Here is a 20,673-nt window from a genome sequence, read left to right as displayed (position 1 = left end):
AAGGTCAGTGTGTGTGGTGAAAACTCTTCCTTTCTTTCTCCAAAGGCAGTGATAATGCGTGAAAAGGGGGAAAAAACTTCTTTTTTGTTTTTTCCTTATGACTCATTCCCCCGGTTCTCGGACATTCTCTTCTGGATTCTTTTCGGCAAGTAGGCGCGGCAGAAAAAGAAGGGAGAGACTTCGTTCGACCAGATGTGCGATCACGTGACTCTGGGTTCAAAGGTCTTATCTCTCCTGGCGTGGCGCCAATAAGTAGAGAAGGGGGTTTTTTCGTCGTATTAGCTATTTGTCATTGATCGCTTCTCAACTTTTTTTCTCCGCTGTGTAAAATTTTCATTTCATTTATTGATGCACGTGTAAATTTTTCGTTTCATTTATTGAACTATTTTTTTATTTATGTACGCAAGAGAATTTCACTATGAAATTTCTCGATATAAATAGTGATATTATACAATTAAAAGAAGGTGTCCGAAATGCATTTAGGTGGAATTGGATTGAACGAAGAGATGGTAATGGGGATACCATCGGCACATGGTGCAAGAAAATAAATGTTGCTGGACAAGCATATTGTGTTTTTTGTAACTCACTGCTGAAGTATGGTGGGGAAGGATTCAAGGCTTTCACAAATCATTCTAAAACTGTGACGCACATAAAATATTCAAAGTGCATTAGACATTCAATGACTTTAAGTAATTATGCTAATTAAAAAAATACTGATGACTTACTGGAGACTGATGCTCGGCCATTGGATATAGTGACAAGAAAAGCACGCCAAGAGGTATTAATAACTTTGTTTATCGCCGAGAATTCTCTTTCTTTCAATATAGCTCCCAATTTAATTGAACTCTGCAAACAGTTGAGCCGCGATCAGACGGCACTAAACTCGTTGGAAATGTCCAGGACTACTGCATGTTATAAGATGAAATATGGGCTCGCAAAAACTATTAAGGAAAATATCATTAAAACTTTAAAGGAGACTCCATTTTCTCTAAATTTGGATGAAAGTACTAGCAATGCTCAAGAAAGTATACTGGCAATATTGGTGCAGTTTTATGACAACAATCAAAATGAAGTTGTAGTTCATCATTTTGCATCTCTAAAGATGGAATCTTGCAATTCAGAAGCTGTTTTTAAAGCAGTTGTTTAATACTATTGAAGATAATAATTTTCCATGGGAAAACTTAATTAGTGTATTAATGAACTCATGTAACACCATGCGTGGAAAAAAAGGGTGTTGAAACCAGACTACGATCATACAAAGCACCCCACTTATTAGATATTGATGGTGACACGTCACACAGCTAATAACGGTGCAAAAAAATTTGCTTCATGTTTTGATAGATACTTAGAAGATTTGTTTGATGACATCTATTGTGATATGAAAAGCTGCAGTAAAAGAGAAAATTTTTTCAAAATCTGTGAATCCCTTGCCATTAAAAAACTTAAGCCCTTGAAGAGACCAGACCATACGTGGGTGTACATTTTATGTGTTTTAGAAAGAATCAAAGATCTGTGGGATGCTCTTATTGCATTTTATTTTCACTACTTGGATAAAACTGATAAATGGGATTATTTTTCTTATGTTGAAACTGTATACAATAAAAGAAATATTTCTGCAGCTCAGAAAAAAATTGTTGAAGGAGTGTATTCTTGCTTGCATTCCCAACAACTCACAAAGGATGCTTTAGCTGGGAAAAAAAAGAATACTAAATGGGTTATTTGTTATGCAAAAGAAAACTTTATTGCATATGGCATTATATTCAGCAGTATTACCAGAGTTCATCACATATATTAAATTATTTGAAACAAAAAAAAAAAAAAAAAAAAAAAAAAAAAAAACCAAAGCTTCATCTAATACATTCCAGTATTTATAAATTGATGGCAAAATTTTTCTCTTTTTTTATGAAGCCAGAAAATATAAAGTGCACATCTTATAATGATTTATTAAAGGTTGATGTCACAAATCCAGAATTCCATCTACCTAGCAAAGTAATATTTACTGGTGCAGAAGCTTCCACTCTCCTGAGGAAATTATCAAAAAATCATCCAATAGGAAAAGAATTCCAAATTTCTCTGATGAAAGCTTATACTTATACAGCACAGCATATGAAACAGAAATTACCCCTTAAAAATTCATATCTAATTAGTTTTACAGCATTAGATCCAGGGCTAAGAGTTAAAACCAGTACAATATTAGCTTTTGGAAAATTATCATCTTTTATGTCCCATATTTTTAGTGATAATGAAAAGTCAAAAGTAGAAGCTGAAATAAGGTTATACCAGAGTGATAGTGATATCACCAAAGAAATGCTCTACACATCTGGTGAAAGTGGAAATCAAGTCAAGTGTACAATTGATAAATATTGGTCTAAAGTTTTTAATTTAAAAGATGATTTCGCAAATGATTATAAGTATCCTACATTGGCTAAATTGGTCAAAGCCTGCCTTAGCTGCTTCCATGGCCCATTAGTGGAAAGTGCATTCAACTTAATGGATACACTTGTCACTGACTATAGAACCTCTCTTAAGATTGATTCCCTAGATGCAGTGCAGACTATTAAATATGATTTAATGGCTTCTAAAGAAACCTCATGTGAGAAATATGGCTCAAAAAATCCAATGACTGATCCAATTCACAAAGATCTCTCACTGAATATAAACAGAAGTTGGAAAACATATCAAGAGGACTTAAAAACATGTATTTCAGATGACTCACCTATAAAAGTCTCTGAAAAACCTTCTACATTAGCAGAAAAGCAAACTGCTTCTACCTCTGCATGTGCAGTTCTCGAGGAAATTTCTTCAACTGTAAATGAGGAAAATAAAAGTCAACCTTCCTGCAATTATGAAGTTCACCACAAAAGAAAGACAAGCCCACAAACATCAGAAAATAAAAAAAAGCAGCAGAAATTAGATATTTTTTTTAAAGAATTAATTCAGGTAATTTAAAATGTTTACATAAAATGTAGTAGTTTATATGTTTGAAAATTTATGGTTATTAATTTTGCAAAAAAAGTAATTCATTGAACTTTTATAATTAGGTCATTCAATACTTCATAATTGTAATTTTTCATTTCTCTTCCCCCATTCTTGAAACTCCAAAATGTTGGTAGTAAGTTCGTAAAAGTTTCAGGGGATTTTTTGGGGTCCCACAAACACCCCTGAGGGTATTAATTTCCATAAAAGTTGCTTTATAAGGAAAATTTTACTGAAGTGTTTTAACATGAAAACTGATTTAACACAACATTCTGGCATTAGATGGTAGTGGTTAATTATCATAATTATTATTCTTTTAAGTTATGAAAATTCATATGATATGTATCATCAGTCTGCATTTATGTGTACAGTGTTGCCAGTTCTTTACATTACATCTGGTAGTCTCCTGTTAAATCTCTAAATCTCCCAGGTTTTAATTTATTTAAATTTAGGTTGTATCTCTTCGGATGTAGCTCTAGAAGAATTAAGAGTTGAAGGAAAAAAACAACATGAAATTAATTTTTGTGTCAGTCTTAAAAGGGTTAAGACAATGCATTGGTCATTTTTTAACAAAAATTATGTATATTCCATCCCCCAATGGTTTTCACTGTAATATTTCTGAATAATTTTGATAGGACATTTTTTGAACACTTAATTCACTGATTAATTATTAATTTTGTGTTTAAAAGCACTTTGCTATCTTTCTTCCTCCAATTACAAAACTGGGTGAAACTTGTTAAAAGATATTAAAATTGAGAATAATGAATTAAATATTAAGTTAGTATTTTTATATCAAAATAATAACTATTTTAATGCCCCATATGTATTGTGAAATGACTTTAAATCAAATTTATAATTTGGAGTCTTTTTTTTTTTTTAAATTTGCTTCATCATCCTACGCCTGAAAACTTTCTTTTTCATATTTTAAGCACAAATTGTAAATTTTTGTAAATTGTAAGCTTTTTAAATTACTGGCTTTTTAGTAAAATTTCAAATTAAACCAGTTTACTAGCAGTTTAATGATATTCCCCCTTTATAAGATATTTATTGAAAATATGAGTAAATACAAAAATAGGTACTTTATTATAAACTTCATAAATTTCACATATTTTTATGGTGTACCATTATTTAATGCCAAAGTCAAATTAAGAATTGGGATGTTTTATCATGGGGGGATCAAAGCGCATGCATAAAGCATAAAAAAACCCTAAAAAATGTTGGAGGCTTTGAGTTCCAGATTTTAGATCATTCCTGGTATTGGACGTCCGAATCTAGGGCTTTGTACTGTACATTTTCTGTCTGTTGGAGGTTTTCCTTCTCATAAAATAAGTGAGCTGAAAATTGCTGTCACCTGGAGGTTTCTGCATTAGAATTGCCCCATATCATTCTAGGCTGGTGTCTGTATGTAGCTCAATATCGTAATGAAATGCTATAAATTGTTATAAATTGCGAGTACAAGCTTCTCAGCTAATGCTGACTTCAAACAAGTGAATGTGATCCTTTGTTCTTCACTTAATTTATCACCCTTTTTTAGCAGGTCACTAAGTGGCTTGGCAGTTATAGAGTATTTAGGAATGAAGTTTCTGAAATATGCAGTTAACCCGAGAAAACGTTGGACCTGCTCTTAATTAGATAGTTCAGGGAAATTTGGAACGGCTTGCATCTTCAAGATGGATGGGAAAACTTTACCCTCTTGTATGATTTGGTCTAAAAAGTCAATTTGTTTCTTTAAGAACTGGAATTTTTAAAAATTTATTTCTAACCCATATTCACTTGATAGATTTAAAACTTGATTCAGACTCTTGTTTCCCTCTTCATATGAGGCGGACAAAATTATATCGTCCATATATGGCAGAATGATGCCTTCATTAACTGAAGATCGGAAAATGATATTTATGAATCTCTGGAATACAGCTAGTGAATTACAGAGTCCAAACAGCACTTTAAAAAACTGGCAGGGTTCATAGCGGTCCTTATAAGTGCTTATAAGTCCTTATATTTGAAAATAGAATATAAAGGCCCTTACAGGTGCTTACTTTTTCTTTAAAGCCCTTATTTTTTTGTTTTTAGTGCTTATTTTTTGCTTTTAGTGCTTTTTTTTTAATGAACGCGCTATTTTTTCCCGTACCAAAGCCGAAACTAAATAAACAACTTTTCTACCTAATATGGAATGTCAGATGGTGAATCATACTCCCGGAAATAGCTTTTCCCCCTTTCTCTGCATTAACATAACCTTTGGTATGCATGAAGAGTATAGACAGGTGCCCGTCGTTCTATTGGTCAAAAAATTGCGAAAGCAGTAGAAAATTCTGGGACATTCGGCATTCTTTTCCTCCCACCCAAATACTACACATGTTTGAATTTCTATCAAGATCTTAATAATTTGCATTCTCGTTCTGCTTGGCGAGTTCATGTTCGTGTTTATTATGATCGTTATGCTTATATTATGAGCACGTGTATGCTTATATTACGAGCAATGTTTATAATAACATAGTTGCAGTAACTGCTGAAGTATAGTAAACTTCCAAAAATGGTTGTGTTTTAACACAGATTAGCTTTCTAAGGAATAATATTCAGAACGGCTTAAATAAAGGGAAAGTAATCGAATAGTCAAAATAATTTCATTTTTTTTGGCCAATACATTATACAGTACGAAGATTGGGAAGTTCTCTCCTTCTTCACAAAATCTCAAATATTAAAACTGTTACAGTTCGCTGCAAAACAAGCAACGGACATTTTTTTTTTGTCACTTTCCAATCTGGATTGAATAGCACTAAAAGTTCTGCTGTCTACCAACCCAAGCAAAGAATGATTCTATTCCAGAAATTTAACGCCGTCTAGTCTGTATCTCTCGTCTGTTGAAAATTAGAAGGAAAAACACCCCAGTTATTTAGTTCTTTATTCTCCCAATACCGGCAGCTGTTGATTCCGATTGCATAATATCATGTAGGGAAGAACTACATGGAGGTAGGAAGTAGTTTCTTACCTCCATGAAGAATTACGGCACACGTATTGCACAATAACGTTTGCGATATTTTGCAGAGATAATTAATTTTGATGTTCTGTCCGAGATTTGTTAACGAACAGTTAAAAGAGTTTTACTGTGCTTGTTAAGCAGAATATTTTTCAGTTCCATTGGTTTATCTTTATATGATGCACATATCGAAATGTCAAAAGCATTTATTTAGCGGAAAAATCTAAAGAGCGGCTAAAGTCTACCCCCCCCGCTCCTCTTTTTCCAAGTTATGCTCGACTGTCCGAATATTCGCCAATTTCCAAGTATGTAGGTTAGTTAAGCTTTTACTGTTAAAGGATGACTGCATGAAGCAAATTTCTGTCTTCTGATTTCAGAAATGTTCCTCTTTTTTACTTAAATTACTTTGCTTGCAATATGTTAAGGGAAAACTGATATACAATGAAAATTTAGAAAATGTTCAGAATTTAGATTTAAATTATTTAACTATCAATATGAGTGGAAAAATAAATTGTATTTATTATTAAGTTCCAAGCGAATACAATAAATATGCCTTATTATTATTTATTTTCTCTATTTTGAACTGAAATTTCATCATTAAATCTTGTAATGTAGTTTAGCTCTGCGTAGTTTTTTTTTCCTCTCATTGTAAACTAGTTCTGCAAATTGAACTATTATTTAAAGTTTAAAAAAAAAAAAAAGACAGTAATTATTTTCCATGGTTGAGGTAATGCTTACTCTCTCTTAATAAATACTGCATTTCTCATATTTTAAATTACAAGTCTAATTTTTAAGGTTATGCAGTTGTGTATAATGCAATTAGACAGGTGCTTATTTTTTTTCTTAAAATGTGCTTGAAAAGTGCTTATAGGTGCTTATTTTTTTAACTAAAATGTGGCTATGAACCCTGACTGGTACTGTTCTTCATGTGTAACGAACAACACGTACTTCTGATTTTCCTTTTCAGTGTCCTTATGAAAAAAAGCCATTTTTAACTGTTTGACTGCTACGTGGCGCAAAAGCGCTGCGTTCATTTGTCTTGAAAACAGTGCGCTGCGAGTTTCAGTGTGTCTTTGTTGCTCCGTGGGTGTGAACATATGTAGTCGGACCTCACGCGTACTTTGTAACACGAGTGCATTCTAAAATAACTAACTGCGTCGCGGTTTTCGAGAAAAATGAACGCAGAGCTTTTGCACCGCGTATCAGTCAAATAGTTAAGGTCAAGCATGTCCCTTCTGAAGGTGATCTAGGATATCCTCAATAAGAGGAAAGGCAAATCTATTCTTCACATCTTTGTTTAAGCAACGGTAATCAACACAGACTTTTGGGTTGTTCTATCATTTTTTTTCTGTTAATGGGCAATTTCTGTTAATGGCTGGAATATTCTGAAGAACTATGTTCTATAATTCCTTATTTTAACCACTCGGATATTTGGGTTTCCACAATTTCTTTTTTCTGTGAAAGGAAATCTATGCGGTTGATGTGATACTGGTTCATTATTTTTAACTCAAATTTTTAACTGCATGTCAATAGATTTGGTCTTACGGGGCATATAATTCAAAACCAGCTGCTGAACAGTCTCATTAAAGCAGTTTGGAATGCTGAGTACAATATTTATTTACATCAGCAGGTAAAACACATACAATATTTACTTCCTCTACACTGTGCAACATATTTTTTATAGTAACCCCATTTTTGTTTATTAATGTTTCACCTTTCAGTATTCATCTAAGCCTAAAATAGCCTCATGTGTCATCACATTGTTGTCCACAACATAAATATTTGCAGTACATTGAAAATCGTTAACTTCAATATTATCTTCCTAATAGAAGAAACCTAGTAGTTTTACTTGACATTTGCCGAACCCTTATGAGTATGAGACCTTATTATTAAGCTTATGAGTATGAGACCTTCTACACTTAATTTATCAAAAATAGATTTGCATAACAAAGTAGTTTGACTTCACATGTCTATTAACGCGGTTCCACATAACATCATTAAAATTTACTTCTTTGGTCAACTTTGAGACAACATCAATATTTAGGTTGCTACTTCTGGTTTTGAATTCGTCTTTGGGCATTCAAAACTTCAGTGCCCAAATTCTTTACATTTAAAACATTGATGCCCTTATCTTATGAACACATTGTTCAGAAATAGGACCGTTTTCACTGCAGTTGAAACTGGTCATCTTATAGTCATTCTCAGGAATTTTTCCTCAACCATTAGTTACGTTTCACTTTGTTTGGTCAACAGAATTTTTTAATCGACTTTTTTCCTCGATTAATTTTTTTTGTCTTGTTTACTTTCAAATTTTGTTTTAGATGTTCATGCCTTTTCTTAATCATTGCATAACTGCTGATAAAGCTTCAACTTGTTCTCAAAATCTGCGACACATACAACCAAAATGTTTTAAACATAGATCCTGTTATACCATCTATAACATATTGTATTAAAGCAACATCTTCAATTTGACCATTTTGAGCAATTCTTTTCATGTTTTAAAAAAACTTATCAGTCGTTTCATTGATCTTCATTTTTTATTTTGATAATAACTCGTGCAGTTCAGCCAAATTGTAGCTGGACCAAAATTCATCATTCTTAAACACTTGCCATGAGTTCAACTTGGGTTCACTAAGAATAAAGAGTTTTGCTTTGCCTGTCATCAGGCATTTAGTGAAAATCAATTTCTGTAAATCATTTAATTGAAGAATGGCAGCTGCATCTTCAACACTTTCGCCCCAACTACTGACATTTTCATGGCTTTGGCCATCAAATTGAGCAATAAAAGATTTGATGTCTTCGGTAGAAACATTTATATTGCAATTATGAAATATATTAACATTTATATTGCAATTATGAAATACATTCGACTCAGTTGTTTTAAGAGTACTATTATTAGCACTTTGGAAGGGAAGTTGTCTCACTGTGGCACCAGAATTGTTTCTTAGTTTTGTTTCATCTTGTATATTATCATCAACTTCATTATTATCCCCACTATCCTCACCCTCTGAATCACTTTTGTTTTCTTCTAAAATTACATTATTTTCAAGTAACTGTGAATTATTCGGATAAGAAAAATTTGGGTTGCTAAATCATCTTGTGTGCCAGAGCTATCAATACATAAAATATTGGCAATGGAAAATAATTCTCGAGCCTAAACATCTTTTATGATTTTTTTCCCCTAGCTATTCATTAAATTCTTTACTATTCCATGTTAAAGAGAAACCACTAAATTATCCTAATCTTTTTCTATTATTTTTTCGTCCACTTGTCGAATATTACTTTATGTAGTAATTTTATTTTATGGGCTTTCTCGCTTTTCAAGACATTTTCCATTCCTGATATATTATTTAAATTCATGATTAATAAAACAATTAAGATACACTCACTTCGTATAATAGTTATCCATGACATTCTATTTATAATCCAGGAACAGAAACTAAACAAAGTTCCATCACTGCGAGCATGAACATCCATCCTCAGGAGATTTTTCATCAAAATTCACATCTTGAGACTTAAGTATCATTCCATTATTCCACAGTCTTTACTAGAGCTGCACACCATTTACTCACTAATTTTAGAACACAAAATTTCTGTTCATCATCAATCTAATCACAATGTCAAAGCGTAATTCTTCAACGTTTATCAAATAATTCAACTCAAATCCCACTTCTGATAATATGTGGGAATTAATAATAACCAAATGACATTTTAATGAAGACAAATGATGATAACATTTCATACTTGGATGCCTTTCAACTTGTTATGGTGTAGTGACATTAGGCTATTTCAAAGCAGGAGAAGTGAAATATGAGCAATGCTCTCGCTGAAACTCAAACCTCGGACCTCTTGAATACATGCCAGTGTGCTGATCATTACACTACAAAGACATGCTAAGAAGGCAGGAGAAATACCTTATATACACCCCCTTTTAAAGAGCGACTGGGGATTAGGGGACCCAATACCAAATTCTGGTAGTTTAGAATAATCATGCACCACCTTTTAGTTCAGGCACCACTGTAGATTTATTAGGTATTTTTGAGTCAAGAGACATGAAAAACGGGCAATGCCCTTGCTGGGACTCGTTCCTCGGACCTCTGGAATATGCGCTGAGTGTGCTGACTATTACACCACAAAAGCATGCTAAGAAAGCAGTAAAAACATTGTATAATAGTTTCATCCTAAAGCAGTGTATATATGTATGTAAATTCGTCTATTGGGCATCATAGTTAGCTGAGTGCATTGCATTTACTTTTTCAGTAATTTTTTTTTTTTGCTCTATATATACACTGTTTTGCAAAAATATCTTGATCAAACAGGCAAATGATCAAAATTTCAAGGCAAATGAACAAGAATTGCAGTCATAGTGCGCATTTCTAGTGTGCAATTAGCAAACTATAAAACCAGTAACAGAGGTGGAAAATTTATCATTTTTTTTTGGCTGCCATTGTAATTCTGTAAAAAATTAGCTAAGGATGCTATTACAATGGTATAGAAGGCCTTACAGACAACTGAACGACTTGGAATGTGATCACATTGTAGGGTTGCGTGAAGCTGAGTGGTCACACCGAGCAATAGGCCACCACCTGCAGCGTACAGACACTGCTGTGCAAAGATGTTGGCAGCAGTGGTTGCTACAAGGAACTTGTCGACAAAATGATAGCTCTGGAATGCCAAGGAGCACAAATGCGAGGCAAGATAGGATGATTGTTCGCCAGGCCCGAACCGTCCCAACAGTATCATTGTTGACTATTCAACGCACTATAGCCACGTCTATACCTCCTGTGGTATCAGCCACCATCTCACAGTGCTTGTTTGAGGTGGGGTTATGCTTACAGAGGCCTTTAACTCTTTCGCATCGAAGTCGTCCCAAACGCCCAAACATTCAGACATCGGCTGGACGCCCGAAACGCCTGAATAATTTCCTACCCAGTGCTTCCCCCCCATCACGTTACTGCATTACTCATTGCTTTCATGTGTTGTTAAATCACATGTCAATCATTCTTTTGAAGCTACTAAAAGTAGCTTCCTTGTTTCCTTTGTTCCTTCCTTTCCTTTGTTTACTGTCAGTGTTTAGCTTTTGATGCCCGAAGTTGCAATCCCTTTCACTGATGTTCGATGGAGGATTGCAGCTTCCCCGCTCTCTCCAGATGAGTATGCGATGAGAATCGCTAATCAGACTGAATCTGCTCTCATGTGTAAAGAGTACTCATCCCCATTCATTGTCTCTCCAATTCCGGTGTTCCCGGCACCACAGAGGATGCCTTCTCCGATGGGCAGGCGTTAGAGGTACACACCGTACAGGGCGTCGTGCAAACAGACCACCACCATGCAGTCTTCTGGCCACGGTAAAACATGATATCGGTCGTCCAGTCGCCTGTTTCTTCTGGCCTTTAAGGCAATATACCGGTCATCTGCGGGTGTGGTTCCTCGTGGACGACCACTACTAAACCCCCGGATAGCTGTTCTGTAGTTTGAAATTGTCTCCAAAGTCGTGAAACGATGCTTTGAGCAATTCCGAACTCTGCAGCCACACTTGTCACACTGCGGCCTTCCTCCAACTTCCCAATGGTTCGACCTCGGGTAAAAGCATCCAGATGTCGTCTAACAGATTGATTATTCGCCATTTCTCGCTGGGGCAGCAACTCGGTGTGATTTTAACTGCTATATGGCGTGCAATCTCTTTGCCAGAAATACTGATCTTACACTGACAACATGCTTTATACTACTCAGATACTCTCCCATTACGTCTACCTGCATATCTGTGCATGTGCTACCGTACATCACCTTACTTAATCTCCTGATTGGTCTTTCTGTCCACTCTGCCTCTTCGTTCAGCTGATATGCTAATTTTTCGACTTCGTCCTTAATTTTTGCACACCAATGTAAATTGGTATGTTATAATTTGGTATGCTACCAAGTTTGAGGATAGTACCTATAAATTTGTCTTCATTTATGTTGCGTCAACATTTTTGTGAATCTAAGGTTGAAATACTGCATAGGATCAGGATATTAGTGTGCTAACTTTGGTTTTTAATCTTTGATATTTATTATTTTAAGTAATAAAAAACAGTTTAATAAATTTTTGGTTAAAAATTTGGAACATTTTTTTAATTGATAAATAGTTTTTCCTATAATTAAATAAAATCTGGGGAAAATATTTGAATGGATTTCTTGAATATTTTATGCAAGCATTAAATTTCTTAATGTTATCAATCATTTGAATGAGAGCAATCAGAGTTTCAGTGCAGACCTACATATTTCACCGAGTAAGGGTATTAAGCTTTCCAAAAAAGTATAACTGTTGTTCATCTCTTCTTTGGATTTTAAATATTAAATTCCTGTTGGTATTATTTTCAATTTCTGTTTTTGTATTAAGTTATTCTTATACAGTTTCGTTTCATTCTACTGAATTTAATTATTATTTCTGTTTAACTGTTAGGAAATCATTTTTTAAAAGCAAATCTTCCTTTTAGTTTTATAAAGTAAACTTAATACTTAGATTTTTTAGTATATTCTTAAACATTAAAAATTTATGATTTTTTAGAGTGAATCGTATGGTGAAGAAGAGCATGCTAACAAATGTAATCACCTACTTGAAAAAATGAAACAGTCTGAAGAGAAGGTAGAGCATTAATTATTTCATTAGTTGTTTTAAAATTATTCCTTAATTATGACCAGGTAAAAAATTCTACTCCATTCTGTTGCCTTTTATAAGCTCTATTCCTGTTTTGAATAAATTATCTAATACTCTTCCATCCCTGTTATTTGCCATGACGTAGTCATTAAAATATTTTTTGTGTTCAAGAATTTTGAATTTGAAATCATTTAAAACAATTATTTTAAGGGGACTAAATCTTCAAATACATTTCATAATTCACGTTTGAAGTCCAGATAGTGTAATGGTTAGGGGAGTCTACTGTGGTACTGAAGAGCCCGAGTTTGAATCCTGGAGAAGACATGGTTGTAACTGTCTGTCCCTTCATAGGAGGCAACAGTGGTCATTTATTAGGTCCTTCCACAATAAAATGGCTTCAGCTTCTGGCCTTAGGAGTAGTCAATGCTGAATAGGCAAGTACCCACCATTGGATTAAGAAAAAAACTTTGAAGCAAAATGTATTTTCAAAATTAAATCGACTTTTCATCATGAGTGCATATTTATTATCATGTTTAAGTTCTAGTGTATTTTGTTGTCTTCTCATCTCTGAGTGATGGAGAGAAGTATATGTTGGTTTGAATGTCTCATGCAGGTTCTGAAATTTCGTTGCTTTTATGAACTAAAGATACTTCAGATTAATGACTGCTACAGTGTAGATATTTCTGCAGATGTATTGTTGCAGCTTATTCACTATGTTATGTGAGCATCTGTTAGGCTGTGTTGTTCACTAGTTAATTATCATTAATAGCATCACTGCTTTTGTAATCTCACCAGGTGTGTTAGCAGCAATTACATTTTTTGCACTAATATTCATCACATAGTATGCTGACACAAAACCCGTACTTTTCTTTTCTTAACTTCATTTTTCTGTTAAGCTTATTTTGATTGAATATATGCTGCCTGGATCTTACTTGTAATTTTTTCATTGTTTTTGTTTGTTTATTTTTTCTTTCAGCTTATATTTTGAAAAAGCATATGCTGTCTTTTGCTTTTATTTTTTAATTGTGCAGAATTGCTGAATTCTTGTGATCTAAAAATGTCATAAATATGTGTTTATCGATAAGAAATTTATGTGAAATTTCAAAACTTTTTTTTATGAAAGGCATAACTAGTAACAAATCAATAACTTATGTGATCCATGGGAATTTAGAGTCTTAGGCTCTATTACAGTATTTGTAATAATGGCAAATAGTAATAGTAATATTTTTCATTGATGAAAATCAGCTTTAACTTCACCTTGTCACTCAAATTGACAATTTAACATAATCTTCTTTTGACATGAATTAAAACTGTGAATTAATATGTTGGCTTGATGCCCCTCCCTCGAAATGTCTATCTGAAAACATCTGAGCAACTTTTATATTAGCACAGTGTGACATTAAAAAATTATACACCATTTCATCAGAAAATTCATTTATTCATTAACAAAACACATTTTTACTTGCTTTTAACTCAAAGTATTTCCTTTTTCATAGAATGCCTTTAATATGTAAAGCTGGCATATGTGAGAGTAGTACGTAATTCTTTGGAACTTCTGATGTAAAAGATAGAAAAATTATTATGTATAACATTGTTGAGGAAAGGCATTTACGGTAAACCCATTTATTTGGATTAATCCAGGTAAAGTCTTTTCGGATAACTGGTTAACACTTTTTTCCTCAGATGAGCCAGAACTATAGCATTCCTTCGTTTACCAAATAATATGCATGAAAGTCATGTTTCGGACAGAGATTCCATAATTTACTATTTTTGTAAATTACTTGTTTTCATAATATAATGCCCCCCTTTCAATGGCAGATTGTGAACAGTTACAGTGTGATAACACAGTCCGTTAATCTATACAAGGCCAAATGTGGTGGTCTCTTTATCATGGAGGCAACTAATAAGTGGGCCACCATTGCCTCCTATGAAGGGACGGACAGTTACAACCATGCCTTCTTCGGGATTCGAATCCAGGCTCTTTGGTATCGCAGTCAGGCTTTCCTAACCGCTATACTGTCTGAGTGGCTCATAATACAATATAATGTATGATTTAAAGAAATAATATATAATTTTAAAAACTGAAACAAAAGCTAATTAAAATTGACTGATTTTTTGTGATCATTTCATTGCAATTTTTCTTCATTGTTTTAGCAGAGCATGTTTTTATCACAGTTTGAAAAATGTCTATTGATTGGCAGCCTGCTATTATTTCTTCTTAAGACAGAAATACTGACTCTTAGCTATATCCATGTTTGTGGTGTAGATCTCTTTCCTCTTGCAAATCTTCAAGTGTTATAAGGGTACTTGCTATTGTAGTAATGGTTCTCAAGTATAACAGATGTCATCAGGGATTGCTTCTCTGTATAAAAGTATCAGAATTGATAGACTTGTAACATGCATCACTTTTCACAAAAACGTTCAAGTGGAAAGGGCTTCTGTTAGTTTTATTTGAGCAGTCTGAAATTTCTTTATTAAAAGGTTGCCATAATTCCAAGTAACCAGAAAATAGTAGGTTTTCTGTTATAGGAGGGAGGGGGAGAAGAACCATTTAATCCTTGTGTAGGTTTTTTTTTCTTCTTTTTGTTACATTTCCATCCATTTTAGGGCTACATTTATTCTTTTATAATCATTTAAGCATTTTATTCTTGGGCTTTATAAGCTACATTTATACTTTTATTGAGCTTTTATACTTTTATAGCTTTTGTACTTTTATACTTATATATGTTGGTTACATGTAACTTTTGTAGGTATTTTGTGGATGTTTAACACTGTGAGTGATGTAGCATTTTGAATCTGCTCATAAAGAACTGTACAGGGTTATCCAAATTAAACTTCCCCAACTCAGAGGCCTGTGCAGAGTGTTGTATGGGTCATAATGTGATGAAATTTTAAAAGCACACACTTTAGATCATGTGCTCGAGATTTATTACACAAAAAAATTAGTACAAGAAGTACATAGGTGGCGCTGTAACACTAGTAATGTGCATATTGCAGCAAAGTGATTTGCAGAAATAAAGCTTCTGCACTACGTATCCAAAAGACGAGCCCTACAAAAGTGGAAGACAGGCCTTGCACAGGCAGTTGTTTCCAGCTCGCTGATACACAATGGCGATTTTGAAAGACAAAGCTCTGTTAGTGAAACTTTTCTACCAGAATGACGAGATTTCCTGTGCTGCGATAAGAGCATTCCGTCGGCTGAAGATCTTACACCGAGTACCAATGACACCACGCGCTCTACGAGACATGATGAGGAAGTTCGAAAGAACAGGACAGCTGGGAATTTTACCAGGAAGAGGAGGACAGGTTGTGGAATCTGCATGCGTAGAAGACGTTGCTTTGGTGGTCATGGACCCCACTAGCCAATCGCTACATGATGTTGTCAGTGTACCAACTGTTTCTCGTGCTGTTGATATGCCCTATACGACCGTCCGGCGTGTGATGCATCGAATCCTTGGTTATTTTCCTTACAAAATCTATAGTCGTTATCATCAGCTGGACGGGGATGCTGTAGTTCGAGAAACATTTGCATTGCAGTTCCTTGCCAGAATGGAAGTCGATGCTGCTTGGCCATGGAACATCCTTTGGATGGATGAGGCCTATTTTCACCTGAATGGTCAAGTGAATATGCACAACTGCCACATTTTTGCAAGTGAAAACCCGCGCGCAATCCATCAAGTGCTCTTGAACCCTTCAAAGGTTACTGTATGGTGCGGTTACACTGCAACATTCGTCATTGGGCCTTATTTTTTTGAAGAGGTGACTCCAACAGGGTTGAAAACCTGCTCTGTCACAGGAAAACGGTATCAGGACATGTTGACGTTTGTGATCCCTGAACTGCAACAATGTGGCCGCCTGCAGGACAGGATATTTATGCAGGATGGTGCACCTCCCCATATTCTTCTTGGAGTTCAACAGGTGTTACGGCAACTTTTACCGATGCATGTGTGATCAGCCACTATTTCCCTACAATTTGGCCTCCCCGCTCGCCTGATCTCATGCCATGCGACTTTTGGTTATGGGGATTCTTAAAGGATCGGGTCTACCGAGAACACCCAGCAACCTTGGCACATCTGAAAGACGTAATTATTCGACATGTTCGTGGAATTAATGTGGACTTACTGCGTTCCGCTGTGGAACACACTGATTTGCGAATGGAAAGAGTTGTGGAGAACCACGGTACACATATAGAACATCTGTAGAATGTCTTGTTGATCTGCAGCGCCACCTATCGGCAACTTCTTGTACTAATTTTTTTTGTTTAATAAATCGAGCGCATGATCTTGAAGTGTCTGTTTTTAAAATTTCATCACATTATAACCCATACACTCTGCACAGGCCTCTGAGTTGGGGAAGTTTAATTTGGATAACCCTGTATTTAAACAGCATTTTTTAGCAAAATTTGTATAATTACTTATTTTAATCTGAGTTTTTTTAAACTTCCATTCATTATAAAATCATTAAAGAAAACAACAAAAGAAAATATTTTAAATTATTAGCTAATATGTCTGGCCATTAAAGTTGTTACACCATGAAGGTGGTATGCAACAAATATCAAATTTGCATGCAAGTTACTATTTGCTGGTATATGCAATTGGTTAGCATTCCTTTGCCTGTGTATAAAGCAGGTATAAGTAATGCAATATACATTGTGTATAAATAGGAAGATTGTATAGCAGCTTTATTATTTGGAAATCATATTTGAACACTTGTTCCTTGTGTAAAAGTCAGTGTCTCATGTGAGGAGGAGAAACTTCTACCACGCATGTTGAAATTTGCCTGTGGTATTTTGGGACTGTGATTTATCATTCTGTGACATTGCTGCCTATGTTTTTTGGGTTGCGATGAATGTCAAGCGAATAGAGATTTGATGTGTTTAGGAAAGCCGTACTGAACAACATGTGATATCTCAGTGGCCGCAGGCCCTTAATGCCCTATAGCAGGACTTCTTAAACCTTTTTTAGTCACAACCCCTGATATTAAATGTAAAATAATGATATAAAAGTAAATATCCTCCTGTAAATAATTTACTTCTTTGGTAAACAATATACATATAAAAAGTATTTTATTATTTTTTTAAACAAACAAAAATCAAAGAAAATTCTAATGAGACAGATATGCTCCTTTTCTGTTGCATAACAAATTAAATGTTGGTGCGATATTTGACACTGCTGGGCGTAAAGCATCTTCAGCATATTTCAGCATTGAACGATATTTGGTTTTAATTAGCATTAAAGCTGAAAAAGTAGTTTTATAAAAATATGTGGTGCTGAATGAGAGAAGAAGATTTAATGTCATTTCAAAAATAATGACAAATCTAGCTCTTATTCTGATCCAGAATTCATCAAGGATTTTTGTGAAAACTCAAGTTTTGGATTGGAATCGCTAGATAGCTTTACAAATTCCTTTTGCACTTTATATATAACAGGTAATTTATTTCATTAATATCAATTACTTAAATGCCTTTATAAGTCTAATCTCGTTAATATCAATTAATGTAATTTCTTTAAAAGTGTTATGAATGCAGTTTCTTTAAATTCAACTATCGAATTTTCGTGACCCCAAAATTTTGATTTGCGACCCCATTTGCGGTCGGGACCCATAGTTTAAGAAACACTGCTCCAGAGGCCATACATGTTATTCTATTGCCCACATATACAGGCATATCATGTACTCTGAGTGGGAAACTTGCCTCGTGTGTAGGATGACAACCCTATGCAGAGACAGTGCTACAATGCCTTAGACTGTCAGCACGGTAGCAATTTTTGCAGCTTCTGTTGATACTGCAGTAGAGAGAGGCACACTTACAGCTGTGCAGGGAATGATGACACCAGTCGCAGGAGCAGTACCACATCATTTTTTCTGATGAATTGTGGTTCTGTATACAGCATCTTGATGGGTGTATCTGCAATGTGGAACACCAAGGAAAACGAATGGTGGCATCTTGCATTTGTCATTGTCATACAGGCCCAGCATCTTGCGTGCTGTTATGTGATGTCATTGGGTATACATACCGATCACGTCTTGTTGACATATTCGGTAATGTAGACAGCTTCCATTATATTTCTGACGTTTCAAGGGCCCTGACTGTGCCTTATTTTCAATGGCTGCGTGATGCCATCTTTCAACAAGATAATGCTCAACTGCATGTTTCCCATTCTGTCCTAACCTTTCTGGATACAGAGAGTGTTCGATTTGTTACCTATTCTTTCAAAGTAATGTGGGTTTTGAAGAAATCTTTACTCAAATTTTGTCACTTGTTTCTCTGTTTCTGTGTAAGCAGTGTCAAATCAGCAGTATCTTCCTCCTTTGTAAGTAAACAAAAGTTCATTCTCTTTTTAAAATACCTAAGTTTGGTGCTTACTTCTTCACTGAATTAATTATTTTTTCCTGCATAGCTTATTTAGAACAAAATAATGTGTATTTATGAATACAAACCAGCCCATGTATAAGCTGGGAGGAAGTTTTATTGAGCTATGGACCACCAAAGTTGTCAAAGCTAGATGCATCAAATGGCACAGCTTCATGACAGTGCTCGAGTAAAGAGTATAGTACCTTTATGTAACTTAATTACTGTTTGAAAAGACAAAAACTTTTATGAGGATGCCTCTAGAATAAGGGAGTGTGTACAAATTTATGAAAGAAACTGATCGTCAACACTCTTCCCAGCTGCCATTTTACTCACAGATGCAGGCACCCGCATGCAAGTCCAATTTTCATTGGAATTGCTGGTTAATTAATATATTACTGTAGATTAGGTAAGCTTATTTTTTGATAAAAAGGATTTAAATTTCATTATTTTAGTGTCCATGGTCTCAGTGCAAAGAAAAATTTTCTTTCTTGGTTCCTGAAAGAAAATTGAATGGAAAAAATAAGTAAAAATTCAAAGGTCCTATCCAGAATTATTTGCATGCCTAATATTGCTAGTAATGATGACACTAGTGGCAACTAATAGATGGCCATCATTGCCTCCTATGAAGGCATGGACAGTTACAACCATGCCTTCTCTAGGATTTGAACCCAGGCCTTCGGTACCCTAGTAAGCTTCCCTAACAACTATATACTGTTTGGGTGGCAGATAGGAAAACTGGCTTAGAAACTAGGCAGAAATCAGATTGTTTATCAAAATGCAGACGTTATGGAAAATGATGAATTGCTTGTATAAATACCAAAGGTTCAATATAAAAGAAATGGAAAATCACAATATGATAAAATGCAGTTTAAAAAACGATGATCACAGTTGTAGGTCACAAGGATAAAAAATTTGACAAGTTCTGGAAAAGAGGAAAAATTAAATAGAGGGAGGGAAGAGGTGATATGCTCTGTTACTAACAGTAGAATTACTTTATTTTGTCTCTGAAATGTTAGCTGAATGAAAATCAGATAAGCTATTACATAGAACTTGTTGAATGTTTCGTATAATATTATTAAGGATTTAGTATTAGACATTTTATGAATTTGCAGTGTATATTCATTCCAGATCCGAAAAGATAAGCTGTTAGATACAAATTGTTGAATAATGGGTGCAGTACAAAGTCCGAGATCCAGGCATCCAATGTCCGGAATGATCTGGAATCCGGACCTCAAAGCCACCACCAACCAATTTTTTTAAGGGCTATGCTTTACGCATGCACATTTGTTTTTTTTCCTCCTCATAATAAAACATACGGAGAATCCCGATTCTTAATCTTACTTTGGCATTAAATAAAATATCTCATTATTGAAGAAGTAATCATTTTAGCATAAATTTGTGTGATCAATAATTTGACTTCGTAACTACATATCTGCCTGGCATACATCTCAAACCGAAACATTTTACGTAGAAACACAGTTGATAGGACACCAACTAATATTTTATTTGCCAACTGATTTGCCAACCTGGCAAATCATTATTGTATTTTGTTTTCATCACCGTAGGGGCATGTTTATCGACGCATGACAACTTGCATGATGACTCTGGCAGTGTTGCCTAGACAGTTTTTTTATATTAGTAATTGAATAACAAAGAGTGTTTATCCGATTACAAATTTAAGTGAAATGTGCTGAGAAGTGTTGACGAAGAAAGATTTAAGAAAAATTTCTTTCC

General features: G+C 34.6%; 1 protein-coding gene across 7 annotated transcripts in view; it reads left to right on the top strand.

The window, feature by feature from the left end:
• LOC118183667 (uncharacterized) overlaps positions 1-20,673 on the top strand; it is a 315,563-nt gene that overhangs the window by 43,457 nt on the left and 251,433 nt on the right. For 5 of the 7 annotated variants that reach the window (XM_085808069.1, XM_085808070.1, XM_085808072.1 and 2 more), the window contains one exon: positions 12,498-12,575. The exons of the other annotated variants lie outside the window; for them this stretch is intronic. In XM_085808069.1, coding sequence (XP_085664195.1) covers positions 12,498-12,575 — 78 coding nt within the window. The remainder of the gene's footprint in view (positions 1-12,497; positions 12,576-20,673) is intronic. 7 annotated transcript variants of the gene reach the window in all.

The sequence above is a fragment of the Stegodyphus dumicola genome, chromosome X1 (genome assembly GCF_044657685.1).
Source record: "Stegodyphus dumicola isolate Sdum_Otavi_A_Nest chromosome X1, ASM4465768v1".
Lineage (NCBI taxonomy): Eukaryota > Metazoa > Arthropoda > Arachnida > Araneae > Eresidae > Stegodyphus > Stegodyphus dumicola.
The sequence above is the reverse complement of the archived record's forward strand: the minus strand, read 5'-3'. Positions and strand labels throughout refer to the sequence as shown.